The 14,323-nt window shown below is 36.4% G+C and overlaps 1 protein-coding gene across 19 annotated transcripts in view; it reads right to left on the minus strand.

The window, feature by feature from the left end:
* Positions 1-14,323, minus strand: part of SYNE1 (spectrin repeat containing nuclear envelope protein 1) — a 519,329-nt gene that overhangs the window by 388,205 nt on the left and 116,801 nt on the right. For 15 of the 19 annotated variants that reach the window (XM_055114231.2, XM_055114245.2, XM_055114246.3 and 12 more), the window contains 4 exons: positions 10,268-10,351; positions 1,407-1,427; positions 847-939; positions 29-207 (listed from right to left, as the gene is read on the minus strand). In XM_055114231.2, the coding sequence (XP_054970206.2) occupies positions 29-207; positions 847-939; positions 1,407-1,427; positions 10,268-10,351 (377 nt within the window). The remainder of the gene's footprint in view (positions 1-28; positions 208-846; positions 940-1,406; positions 1,428-10,267; positions 10,352-14,323) is intronic. The other 4 variants (XM_055114235.2, XM_055114240.2, XM_034963099.3 and 1 more) reach the window with 1 other exon arrangement.

Raw genomic sequence — 14,323 nt, forward strand, 5'->3', positions numbered from 1 at the left:
CAAATTTAGACAAACTCTTGATACTTACTTGCCAGCTGTGTACTGAACCCACTTTAATAAAGCCTTCTTAGCATTTCCTTGGATCTTGGTGGTCACCTTCCGTTTACTTGGTGGGCTGGGAGTCTCAGAGCTAACTATGCTGTCCACGGAGGATGCGCTGCTGGACAAAGACTGGAGCTGGGGCAGGTTGCTGGTCAACTCTTCAATCTGTTTGTGAGTTAACAGCCAGCAAAAATATAAGCATTATCTTTGTTATTATTTCCTCAGATGTTTTACTTTTCCAGCAACAAATGAGTTATGTTAACACTCTTGACATTCCTGACAAAATGCAAGCTCTTAAAGGGCATGATTGATATCTTACTCCTCTTTGCACTTCCCATTGCACCCCTAGTGTATCTTACATACAATAATCCATATTTGTAGAATACATGAATGAATTAATCAACTAAAACCTAATGGTTAGAACAATTATTCTGAATAGAATGGCAAGTTCATTCCTCCCCTTCATGTCTAAAAGGAGTTTAGAAGTGCTCCCTTCCAAAGAAAAAAGAAAATTTTCCTGAGCTCCTTCTGCAACAATATTTCATCTCCATCTTAAGGTGCTCGCTTTTCAGATTGGGCACCTCTGCTGGAGTTCTTCGGGGTGTGAGGTTCCACATGCAACAGCTTTGCAAGGGAGAAGAGGAAATTCTCCTACCAAAGAAACAACGTATGTGTGAAAGGTACATTTCTGCTAAGTTAAGGATCAACCCCAAAGATATGGCAAATGAGACCATTATTAAAATGGCCACCATGATCTCCCTCTGAGACACTGCATCAACTGAAAGAGGAACTGTAGCACAATACCTGGAAATATAGAATAATGGTCCACATCAATCCAAGAACTATTGAGGGTCGGCCATCAGCTATATCGGTGGAGTTAATGTTGACTAATTTAATCTGTTTAAAAAAGAGAAACTGTACTAGTAATGTACTAGAATATTATAACTCATTTAATTATGTAACAATTAGGCCTTTAGTAGACATCAATAAGATTTGGTCATGCCTATGTAATAGTACATGGGAGTAAGTAGAGTGAGGCACCGAAACAAACAAGCACAAGGTTTCAGTGAAAATTTCAGGGGGATTTGTTAGGTGTACAAAGTAAAAACTATAAAATGGATTTCAGAAACTTCTTTTGTTTAAAGCTGAAAAAATACAACATGCAGGCAATTACCAACAAAAATGTCAAACAGAAAAAAAATGTTATTATTTATATTTAGAGGTTGACTGGAGCTTAAAAGAAACTGCAATGAGAAGTTTAAGAAGATGCACTTACTTTGAAGTTTGTTACCAAATAGCAGGTAACTTATGTTCCCTTTCACCTATAAAAATCAGGAGTTAAGAATTCTAAAATTTGTACTAACCGGTGATCCTCTGTGCATGGACTGACATGAAAAACAAAGGGAGAAGATAATAGATATACATAAATCATCTTTCAAAATCAGCATTATTTGTTCAAAGGGAATAAAGAGGTAGGTAGTCAGTTTAGAACCTGACTGTGGTAATACGTTTTAAAGAAAAACAAAGGAAAGGCAAGAAATAGCAAAACAGAGCCTATTAGCATTCAGTTCCCTACTTTTGGGTGATGACATATAAAGCATTAAGGAGAGACGTCAATCTATGTACAATTGACCCCAATTATTCATGCTAATGTTTTCCATCCACTACAAAGTTGTTTGCTAAGTCCCAACAAAATGGACTTATATGGTTAAGTCTATCTCATTCAATTTCTATAGCCTACCATCAAAAACATCCTTTTAATAATTCCTAACAAATGAAAACAAATAATAATAAAGTACCCCTCAGACCTCTAGCTCAATAATTCTCAGCCAAGATTTCATGAAGTGTGTTATTAATAAAAAGCTCAGATGTTTGTACATTTTTTACTTAAATTTGTGTCAGATGCAAAATCATTTCACAAATACTTTACTCTTGAAAGTTTAAATTTAGTAGTTTTACATCACAGAGGTGGAGTAAAAGCTAGCACAAAAATCATTGTAAATGATTTGAGATATACCTATGGGATTTTTGTCTCACTGGTGAAGTTCATTCATCAGGTTCAATGACAAAAAATAAAAATTGAGAACTGGTATAGATTACAAACTTGTATATCTACTTCCTTTGAATCAATCAGTATAAGACGTTTAAGATATCTTTACGAAAAATAAAGAACATCAAATTTTTTACCTTTTTATGAAAGAATCTACTATGATCTCTAGGATCATTTTGAGAGCTTCATTTTACAACTTCTCCAGAATTTTCTCCACATCCATTTTAGCATACATACACAAAAAATTTATAATATATGCTAATATCCATAAGATTAATGAATTTCACAGGGGAAAATTTCTTCCTTTTCCTTGTGCATCATTTTTTAAAAAGTGCTATTGAATATAATTTGATTATCCTACCTCGACCCAGTTTCAATTGTACTTGAAATTGTACATTGTTAACATATTCAATTTATTACAGAAGCTAAAGGATCTTTTGCCTAACTTGTGAAGAAAAATGTTTTTCATGATTATCTGCCCCAAAATGTGTTTCACAATGAGTTTAGGGAGCACAGGTTGGTTTGTCTGTTTATTTAACCTCCCATCTCTTGCAAAATCCTATTGAACTTACAATACATTCTTAGTAGCCTAGGAGGGTAGGATGGGCAATAGAGACACATCCAAAGAGACTGAAGAATTTCCAGAAGCCAGAAGGAAGATGGGACCATATTGACAGATAAAACCAGAGCAGAAGGATGTTGAGCCAGATGTTCTCAAAGGGTGATTCCCAGAGTCGCAGCAAGCACGTCACCTGGAAACTTGTTAGAGATATAGAATCTGAGACTTCACCTTGGACCCATTAAACCAGAAACTAAGGAAGTGAGCCTCTGGAAAGTGTCTTAAAACCTTCAGGTGATTCTGATGCACATTAGTGCTTGAGAATCCTGGACTAGACCATTGTACCTGGCCCATGTAATCTGGAGAAGTCTGAGTTATAAGACAGAGGCTTGAATGGAATGAATTATTATTTGTGTCCCTCCAAAATTCATATTTTGAAATGTAACTCCCAATGTGACTGTATTTGGAGAATGAGTCTTTAAAGAGATAATTGAAGTTAAATGAGTTCATAAGCATGGGGCCCTAATCTAATCAGATTTTTTTTTTTTTTAGATTAGTCTCACTCTGTTGCCTAGGAGGGAATGCAGTGGCACGATCTTGGCTCACTGCAACCTCCACCTCCCAGGTTCAAGCGATTCTCCTGCCTCAACTGGGATTACAGGCATGCGCCACCACACCCGGCTAATTTTTGCATTTTTAGTAGAGATGAAGTTTTGCCATGTTGGCCAGGCTGGTCTCGAACTCCTGACATCAAGCAATCTGGCCACCTTGGCCTCCCAAAGTGCTGGTATTACAGGAGTGAGCCACCATGCTGGGCCCAGTGAGATTAGTGTTCTTAACAAAGATGAAGAAAAACTATCATCAGAGTGAACAGGCAACCTACAGAATGGGAGAAAATTTTTGCAATCTATCCATCTGACAGAGGGCTAATATCCAGAATCTACAAGGAACTTAAAAAAATTTACAAGAAAAAAACAAACAACCCCATCAAAAAGTGGGCAAAGGATATGAGCAGACACTTCTCAAAAGAAGACATTTATGAGGCCAACAAACATGAAAAAAAGCTCCTCATCACTGGTCATTAGAGAAATGCAAATAAAAACCACAATGAGATACCATCTCACACCAGTTAGAATGGCGATTATTAAAAAGTCAGGAAACAACTGATGCTGGACAGGATGTGGAGAAGTAGGAACGCATTTACACTGTTGGTGGGAGTGTAAATTAGTTCAACCATTGTGGAAGACAGTGTGGTGATTCCTCAAAGATCTAGAACCAGAAATACCATTTGACCCAGCAACCCCATTACTGGGTATATACCCAAAGGATTATAAATCATTCTACTATAAGGGCACATGCACATGTATGTTTATTGCAGCACTATTCACAATAGCAAAGACTTGGAACCAATCCAAATGCCCAACAGTGATAGACTGGATAAGGAAAATGTGGCACAAATACACCATGGAATACTATGCAGCCATAAAAAAGGATGAGTTCATGTTCTTTGCAGGGACATGGATGAAGCTGGAAACCATCATTCTCAGCAAACTAACACAAGAACAGAAAACCAAGCTCTGCATGTTCTCACTCATAAGTGGGAGTTGAACAATGAGAACACATGGACACAGGGAGGGGAACATCACACACCAGTGCCTGTCAGGGGGTAGGGGACTAGGGGAGGGATAGCATTAGGAAATACCTAATGTAGATGATGGGTTGGTGGGTGCAGCAAACCACCATGGCATGTGTATACCTATGTAACAAACCTGCACGTTCTGCACATGTATCCCAGAACTTAAAGTATAATTTAAAAAAATAATAAAAAAAAAATGAATACCAAAAAAAAAAAAAATGAAGAGACGCCAAAGATTGATCTTCCTCTCTACACTCACACAAAGAAAATGTCATGCAAGGACGCAAAGAGAAGGGAACTGTCTACAAGCCAGGAAGAGAAGCTTCCCCAGAAAACAACCCTGAGGCACCTTAATCCTGGACTTCTTGCCTCCAAAACGCTGACAAAATAAATTTCTGTAGTTTAAGCCACCCAGTCTGTGATACTCTGCTATGGCAGCCAAAGCGGACTAATACACAGCTCACAGATGTTTAAAAAAATATTTGAGACCAGGCATGGTGGCTCACGCCTGTAATCCCAGCATTTTGGGAGGCCAAGGTGGGCAGATAGCTTGAGGTCGGGAGTTCGAGACCAGCCTGGCCAATGTGGTGAAACTCTGTCACTACTAAAAATACAAAAATTAGCTAGGCTTGGTGGCACATGCCTGTAGTCCCAGCTACTCGGGAGGCTGAGGCAGGAGAATCGCTTGAACCTGAGAGGTGGAGGTTGCAGTGAGCCTAGTTCGTGCCTCTGCACTCCAGCCTGGGTGACAAAGCAAGAGTCTGTCTCAAAAAAGAAAAGAAAAGAAAAAAAGTAAAAAATTTGAATTATTTGGAAATAAATTTCAAAAAACTCTCAGTAAACATCCATGTTACTAGCTTTTCTTCATAAATTTGAAAACTTAATGAATAAATCCATTACTGCTTTCCACTAGTTGCTTTCTACAATGAGGTATCAGGTACCTCATTCTCAACAATAATGCAAGTAGTCAACTGCCTGCCTTATTTAATACACAATTTAAAGGAATTTTAAACATTAATTACATTTTAATAAAAGTCCAGACGACTGACTCTTCTTTGTAAATTAGAAAACCAGGGATCACAGTTCTTGCAGTTCACTGAGGTTACTTTAGTTGGAACTATTTGCTCCCCTCTTCCAGACAGGACGCAGGACCACTCAGTTCTCCTGTTACCACAGTTAGCCTGGAACTCACCTCATTCCTTTACATCACCTTTCTGGACCTCACAGGAATCTGAATTTATGTCCCCTGTCTGCACTATGATGGTCAGTGGTTGGCTCCCTGTATTACTGTGCTGAATGATCTGCCTGACACCTCGTTGGAGAAAGAAACTTGTGGCAAATGGTGATGAATCTGTTCACCACAGTCACATTTACACATTTCTCATCAGATTCTTACATAAGTTTTTTCAATAGCCCTGCAAATAAGAGAAAAGCTAAGGACACTGTTAGGGTTTCCCCAGTAAAATGAGGAATACCTTCATTATTCCCTAAGTCAAACTAAATAAGAATAAAAGGACTAAATAAATGTCCTGTTATCAAAAGAAAAAAAAATCCAAATGGAAGACAAAGTCAGTACAAAGATCAAAGACAAATTTCTAAAAATATGATTGAGACATAAGTTTTAACTTGTAAAGATCAATGCTAAGATAATAAGTGGGAGGGCACTAAAGAACCTTCCAAAACTCATTACTTCCCACAGGCAAACATTTTGTGAGGCCGTAGGATACAGAAGTGCAAGAGAGTGTGGCCGACAAGAATGTTTCAGGGAGATGTGGGGAGGGGGTGACTTTAAAAAGATTAAGAGACTTGTGGGGAAAAAAGAGAAATTCTTTCATTTTGTTCTGATTCTCAAGACACTACTTTTGGTGCTTAGCAAATATATTTAAACTTTATTTTTTTTACTTTGGGTTGTTCCGTGAAAATGGACATTGTGAAAACAAGTATAAACAATGCCTTTCATAGGTGAAGTTGTTAAAGTTTTTGCCAAGGCTTCCAAGTTAATAAGAGGAATTTTGTTTTTGTATTCCAGCCAATCAATATAACTCAGAATGAAGTAGGACACTGTTGTCATACAGCTGAAATGGGAGAATGAATGACCTGAAAAACTCTATCTTTATTTTTTATTTTTTATTTTTTAAGAGAAAGAGTCTCGCTCTGTCGCTCAGGCTGGAGTGCAATCACAGCTCACTGTAGCCTCAACCTCCCAGGCTCAAGAGATCCTCCCACCTCAGCCTCTCGAGTAGCTGGGACCATAGGCGCATGCCACCACATCTGGCTAATTTGTTTGTTTGTTTAGAGACAAGGTCTCACCATGTTGCCCAGGCTGATCTCAAACTCCACGGCTCAAGCCATTCACCCACCCTTCCCTCCCAAAGTGCTGGGATTAGAGGTGTGAGCCACTGCATCTGGTCCTGAAAAATTCTAAATATCCTGTTTAACAAGGCTTCATTCAGCTTTCAATGAAAAATTAATGAAGGGTGAGCAGAAAGAAGAGAAACCCTTCAATAAGAATGAGATTAGTGTGATCTGGAAACACTGCCTGATATTGCATAAGAAGCTAAAATTGTTTTGCACACTATCCTAATGCCTGGAATCTCTCTTGGGCATGAAATTTGCACAATTGACTGAAATGTATACTGATTCATCGCATTACCAACTTATCAACAATGTAGATTATTTAAGGGCTAGAATCTAAGTTTTCTGTAAATTTGTATTTTCTAGAGTTCCTGTCTTATAGAAAGTCATCAATTATACATTTGTAATCTAATTAATTCAGTGCATATAAACTGAGAAGGAAATAACTGAATGGGTCTATTTTCCAGGAGTATCTGGATCTCCATTTATAAAACTAGTTTTGGTATTACCAAGCACAGGCTTCCTCAATTCCCACAAATTAGAAAAGGCTAAATGTAAGAGGATTGGTGCAACCCTTTTGGAGGGAAATATGGTAATATCTACCAAAATTACATGTGCATTTACCTTTTGACTTAGCAAGCACACTTCTAGAAATTTACCTAGGAGATACACCTCCAATTATATGGAAGCACTTATGCACATAGTTATTAACTGCATCATTGTTTGTGTTTTAAAAATACTAGAAACAACCCAATTCTCATTCATAAGAGAGTGGTTGAATAAACTATGGCATATCTAGGCAATGGGACACTGTGTAACTGTAAAAATGAGTACAGAAATCACTATGAACTGATGTGGGATGATTTCCAGGATATATTGATAAGTGAAAAAAGCAAAATGCATCTATGGTATGCTATCCTTCATGTAAGAAAGACGGGGATATATGAAAACACATCTTATTTGTGGAAAAAATGCAAAATGTATGTCAGAAACTAGAGAGACTGGTTATCTAAAGGTAGGAAATGCAGTTAGCGGCAGGGAATGAGAATGGAGTAGTAGGGATGAGAAAGGAGTTTGACTTCTTTAAATAAAACGTTTATTATTTTAGAACCATAATAATGTCCCACTCTTTAAAACAAATAAAATCGACCAGGATGGGGGTGGGGCACAAAATAGAACACAAACAACAACAAATAAACCTATCTCTATAACAGATAATGACATAATCCCACTGACAGGGATGGGGAAGAATAGAACTAACCTAAGAACATTTCAAAAATAGTTTTTTGACTGGAAACTGTAATGCTAAAGACAAAAAGAACTACCCACAAATCCTGTTCTCTAGTTTGTAAATCTGTTTCTCACAGGGGCATGGGTTAGTGACATACTAGATGTGTATACTAGGTGATATAGTTTGTATACATGTCCCCATTCAAATTTCATATTGAAATGTGATCCCCAATGTTGAAAGTGAACCCTGGTGGGAAGCGATTGAACAGGAGGGCGAGTTCTTATGAATAGGTTAGCACCATCCCTCTTGGGTACTCTCCACACAATAGTGAGTCAGTTCTCGTAAGACGTGGTTGTTTAAAAGTGTACAGCACCTCTCCCCTTGCTCTCTTGCTCCTGCTCTGGCCATGTAACGTCCCTGCTCCCCTTCACCTTCCGCCATGATTGTAAGCTTCCTGAGGCCTCTCCGGAAACCGATGCCAGAGCTACGCTTCCTGAGCAGCCTGCAGAACCATGAGCCAATTAAACCTCATTTCTTTATAAATTACTCAGTCTTGGGTATTTCTTTATAGCATGTGAGAATGGATTAACACACTAGGGTTGAAAAAATAAGTAAATATATTGTAGATGAGAGTAAGCCTTCTCATTATCAGAGAAAGCAGAAACAATTAAGGACATAAGGCCAGAGTAAAACTTGCAGTGTTTAACTTGAATCAGAGGTATTAGTCTGAACTAATGTTTTACACACATACACACACACATGCGAGAAGCTACATATGTATATGTGTATATACATGTACACACATACAGAGATAGAGAGAGGAGAGAGAGAGAAGCACAGATATATGTATATATATCAGTTAATAAACATATACAATTGAACAATGAGAGCACATGGACATAGGAAGAGGAACATCACCCACCCGGGACTGTTGTAGGGTGGGGGGAGGGGGGAGGGATAACATTAGGAGATATACCTAATGCTAAACGACAAGCTAATGCGTGCAGCACACCAACATGGCACATGTATACATATGTAACAAACCTGCACATTGTGCACATGTACCCTAAAACTTAAAGTATAATAATAATTAAAAAAAAGAAAATAAATAAATAAACATGTACATTTTCTAATCTATTTGCTGAGAGGGCCTAGGAGAAATGATGCCCCAGTAGCAATGAAATACTTAGCATTTAGATCTTGGTTTCTAAATGTCACTCATCACTAAAAGGAACGAAGCCTCTTTAGAGAAGTGGTTGATTCCAGGACTGGGGAGGGAAAATTTAAGAAAAACCTGGAATATCTGTAGTTCTAGCAAATAAAAAACTGCTTGAAAAATTATGAGCCAATATTAAAAAGGTACAGGTGCAAGCCTGAAGGAGCTCTTAGTGGTCAAAGCTAGAACAATTTGAGTGACAAAATAATAACAATGAGTATAATGATGAATTTTAACTATGTAACAAAATAAATATACATGTGTCCCTACTGGAATAAATAATTGAATAAATAAGTAAATTGTGGGGGAGGACATCTTTTTCTTACAGAACAATTCCAATTAATAAATATAGAAGGAATGAGGAAAATAGAAAATCATTAGGCAAGTAGCACAGAAATAATTATTGAAGGCAATGGATACTAAAATCAGTGAGCAAAATTTGAGGAAAAGCAGAAACTTAGCATAGTCTCAATTATCTCTCCTAAGTTATTTCCCAACTATAAAGGGAAAAACAGTGACTCTACCATAGGAAAGCATGGCAGACACCACATTACCAAGTATTCAAAGTTAATGTAACCAGTAATAAGACATATCAGCACCCTACATTTACTAATATGGTGCACTGGGAAGAATATGACATCGCTTTCTTGGGACTTTTTCCAAAAATGTCTAAACTCAACCTAATCACGAGAAAATATCATACAAACTGAAATTGAGAGACATTATGCAAAATAACTGACCAGCAGTTATCAAAAGTGTCAAGGTCATGAAAGACAAGGAAAGAATGAAGACCTGTCATAGAATGGAAGACACAACTAAAGGCAAGATGTGATACTACAGTGGATCCTGGAACAGACACAGACAATAGAGGGAACATTGATGAACTTGGACTAATGTCTATGTTTTAGTTAATAGTATCATCCCAATTTTAATGTCCTTACTTTGATAATTGTATTATGGTTATGTAAGCTCTTAACTCTAGACACTGAAATGAACTGTAGAAATAAAATTTCTTTTTTGCAACTTCTCCATAAATCTAAGAGTATTTTATAATACAGTGATATTGTATGTCTAGGCTGTATAGATTACATGCAGTGTTTTGACCTATAGCCAATACTGAAAACATAAGTATGCCCACACCTTCTTCCTTGGGCATTTTGTTTTTGTTTCTCTCTTACCTTTCTTCCTTCGAGGAACTTGAGTGCCGTGCCAATGTTAGCCACAGCATGGATTCGCTTCATCCGGCGTCCTTGTTCACAAGGCTGTAAAAAGTGGGGTAAAAAAGGGAATGAGACAAAATCTGCATATTAAAATGTTAGTTATAAGATCTATTTAAATGGATTAAAAATACACTTGAAGAATATTCAAAAGCAACCAACATTGTTCACTTTCTATAAAGGTTAGCAAATACATAAAGGGGTGTTCCCCATGGCACTCTGAAGATATACTAATTCACTCAATAAGTGCATTCATTCTCAGATTATCTGTTAATGCATTTGCCTTTTAGTCTTCTGTATGTCTAAGAGCAGAAATTATTTACTGAGACCTCTGTTAGACACGACACAGTCTCATCATTGGTCTGTGCACAGCCCACTTATTTAGTTTATTAGTTAATTATTTTTAAAAATGTAAAACACACCCAGAACCTGCAACCTAAAACAAAGTCAGGACCCACAACTAAGTATGAAAGCCATATCCCAAAATATGACCACCATTAATCCCATCCTCCTATCTGACTACATTGAGGGCACCCGTCATACTAACTCCAGTCTAGTGTTTGCCATTTTATAGAGATTCATTTCTTTCACTCGCTTTCTTAAAAAGAATGCTTAGTTTTTAATTTTATATGAAGAGCATCACTGTATTAATCATTTGAGACCTACTTTTCCACATTATATTGCTAAGATTCATCATATCATTGCCTTTCACTGTATTTCATTCATTTCGAAAGCTACATAATGTGCTATTTCTATACTCTTCTTCTGATATGAATGTGCTATTTCCAGGTTATTGATATTTTGATATGTTGATAGATTATTCTTGTACTTCTCACCTTTTATACAAGCACAGTTTCTCTTGGACATGTACCTAAGAGTAGAATTGCTGAGTCGAAGGGAATGTGACTTCCATTTGTAAAGTAATATCAAACTCTCCTAAAATAGTTGTACTACTTTTTACTCTGATCAGCATTGCAAAAATAATCCTGCTAATCTGTATCCTCTCCAGCACTTGATTTTGACAGATACCTTAAACATACTTTTTTCAATAGAATATATGTAAAATGTATATGTACTCTTTTTCATTGCAGTCTCCATTTACATTTCCCTGATCAGCAGCAATGTGGACTTCTTCTCCTCTGTTCATTGATGATGTGTGTTTCTTCTGTAAAATGCCTTTTCACATCTGTTGCCCAGGTTTTCCTTTGGGTTGTTTGCACCCATATTGTTTTGAAGATGTATTTTATATATTCCTGATTTAATCCTTTTACAACATGAATTGTGAATATCTTCAACAAGTTTGTAACTTCTGCCAGTTGTTTTAAAGGTTTTTAATTTTTAAGATAGTCTTAATTTTAGTATATTAAATATAGCAATCTTTTACTGTCAATATTTTTGTGTCTTATTGAATAATTGTTTTCCTATCCCTGTGTCTAAAACATATTCACCCATGTTTTCTACTAAGAGTTTAAAGTGTTACTGTCAGTAGGTCCTTAATTCATGTAGATTTAATTTTTGTATAGGCCATGAGATAAGAATTCAATTTTACCTTTTTCTGCTAGAATGAACTTAATTTCCTGTTCCATTTTTTTTTAACTTCAGTAACTTTTAGGGTACAATTGGTTTTTGGTTACATGAAGGAATAATATAGTGGTGAAGTCTCAGATTGTAGTGCACCTGTCACCCAACATTTAGTTTTTGATCCCTCACCCCTCTCTTACCATCATCCTTCTGAGTCTCCAAAGTCCATTATACCATTCTATATGCCTTCGTGTACCCATAGCTTAGCTCTCACTTAAAAGTGAGAATATATAGTATTTAGTTTTCAATCCTGAATTACTTCGCTTAGAATAATGGCCTCCAGCGCCATCCAAATTGCTGCAAAAGATATTATTTCATTCTTTTTTTATGACTGAGTAGTATTCCATGGTTGTATGTATATCACGTTTTCTTTATCCACTCATTGGTCAGTGGCCACTTAGGTTGGGGTCCATATCTTTACAATTGTGAATTGTGCTGCTATAAATATCTGTGTGCAGGTGTCTTTGAAATAATGACTTCTTTTCCTTTGGGTAGACACCCAGTAGTGGGATTGCTGTATCAAATGGTAGATCTACTTTTAGTTCTTTAAGAAATCATACCATTTTTCCATAGAGGTTGTATTAATTTACATTCCCACCAGCAGTGTATAAGCGTTCCCTTTACAACACTTCCATGCCAACATCTATTGTTTTTTGACTTTTTAATAATGGCGATTCTTGCAGGGGTAAGGTGATATCTCATTGTGGTTTTAATTTGCATTTCCCTGATGACTAGTTATGTTGTACATTTTTTCATGTGTATTACTTATTTGTATCTTGTTTTGAGAAATATCTATTCATGTCATTTGCCCACGTTTTGATGGTATTGTCTTTTTTCTTGCTGATTTGTTTGAGTTCCTTGTAGATTCTGAACATTAGTCCTTTGTCAGATGCGTAGTTTGCAAATATTTTCTCCCATTCTGTGGGTTGTCTGTTTACTCTGATGATAATTTCTTTTGCTTGCAGAAACTTTTTAGTTTAATTAGGTCCATTTATCTATTTCTATTTTTGTTGCATTTGCTCTTAGGGTCTTAGTAAAAAATTATTTGCCTAGGCCAATGTCTAGAGATTTTTTTCTAGTTTTTTTTTTCTAGAATTTGTATGGGGTTTCAGGTCTTAGATTTAAGTATTTGAGCCATCCTGAGTTGATTTTTGTATAAGGCGAGAGATAGGGGTCCAGTTTCATTCTTTTACATGTGACTATCCAGTTTTCCCAGCACCATTTATTAAATAGGATGTCATTTCTTCAATCTACATTTTTGAATGCTTTGTCAAAGATCATTTGATTGTAAGTATTTGGCTTTATTTCTGAGTTCTCTATTCTGTTCCATTGGTCTATGTATCTACTTTTATACCAGTATCATGCTGTGTTGGTAACTATAGCCTTGTAGTATAATTCAAAGTCAGATAATGTGATGCTTCAAATTGTTCTTTCTGCTTAGGCTTGCTTTACCTATTTGGGGTCTTTTTTGGTTCCACGTGAATTTTAGAATTGTTTTTTCTAATTCTGTGAAAAATGATGTTGGTATTTTGATAGGAATTGCATTGAATCTGTAGATTTCTTTGGGCAGTATGGTCATTTTCACAACATTGATTCTTCCAATCAATGAGTATGGGATGTGTTTCCATTTGTTTGTGTCATCTATTATTTCTTTCAGCAGTGTTTTGTAGTTCTCCTTGCAGAGATCTTTCATCTCCTTGATTAAATATGATCCTAGATATTTTTTGCAGCTATTGTAAAAGGAATTGAATTACTGATATTATTCTCGGCTTGGTGGCTGTTGCTATATAGCAGTGCTACTGACTTGTGCACATTGATTTTGTAACCTGAGACTTTATTGAATTTGTTTATCAAATCTAAGAATTTTAGAGGAGTCTTTAGGGTTTTCTAGGTATCCAATCACATCATCAGCAAACAATGATAGTTTGACTTACTCTTTTCCAATTTGGATGCCCCTTATTTCATTTCCTCACCTGATTGTTCTGGCTAGGACTTCCAGTAATATGTTTAAAAGAAGTGGCAAAAGTGAGCAGCATCCTTGTCTTGTTCCAGTTCTCAAGGGGAATGCTTTCAACTTTTCCCCATTCAGTATGATGTTAGCTGTGGATTTGTCATATATGGCTTTTATTATTTTGAGGTATGTCCCTTCTATGACTAGTTTGTTGGGCTTTTTATCATTAAAAGATGCTAGATTTTATCAAATGCTTTTTCTACATTTATTGAGACGCCCATATAGATTTTGTTTTTAATTCTGTTTGTATGATGTATCACATTTATTGACTTGCATATGTTAAACCATCCCTGCATCCCTGGGATGAAACCCACTTGATTATGGTATACTATTTTTGATATGATGTTAGATTCAGTTTGCTGGTATTTTGTTGAGGATCTTTGCATCTATGTTCATCAGGGATATTTTTCGTTACATCATTTCCT

This window comes from Pan paniscus, chromosome 5 (assembly GCF_029289425.2).
Source record: "Pan paniscus chromosome 5, NHGRI_mPanPan1-v2.0_pri, whole genome shotgun sequence".
NCBI lineage: Eukaryota > Metazoa > Chordata > Mammalia > Primates > Hominidae > Pan > Pan paniscus.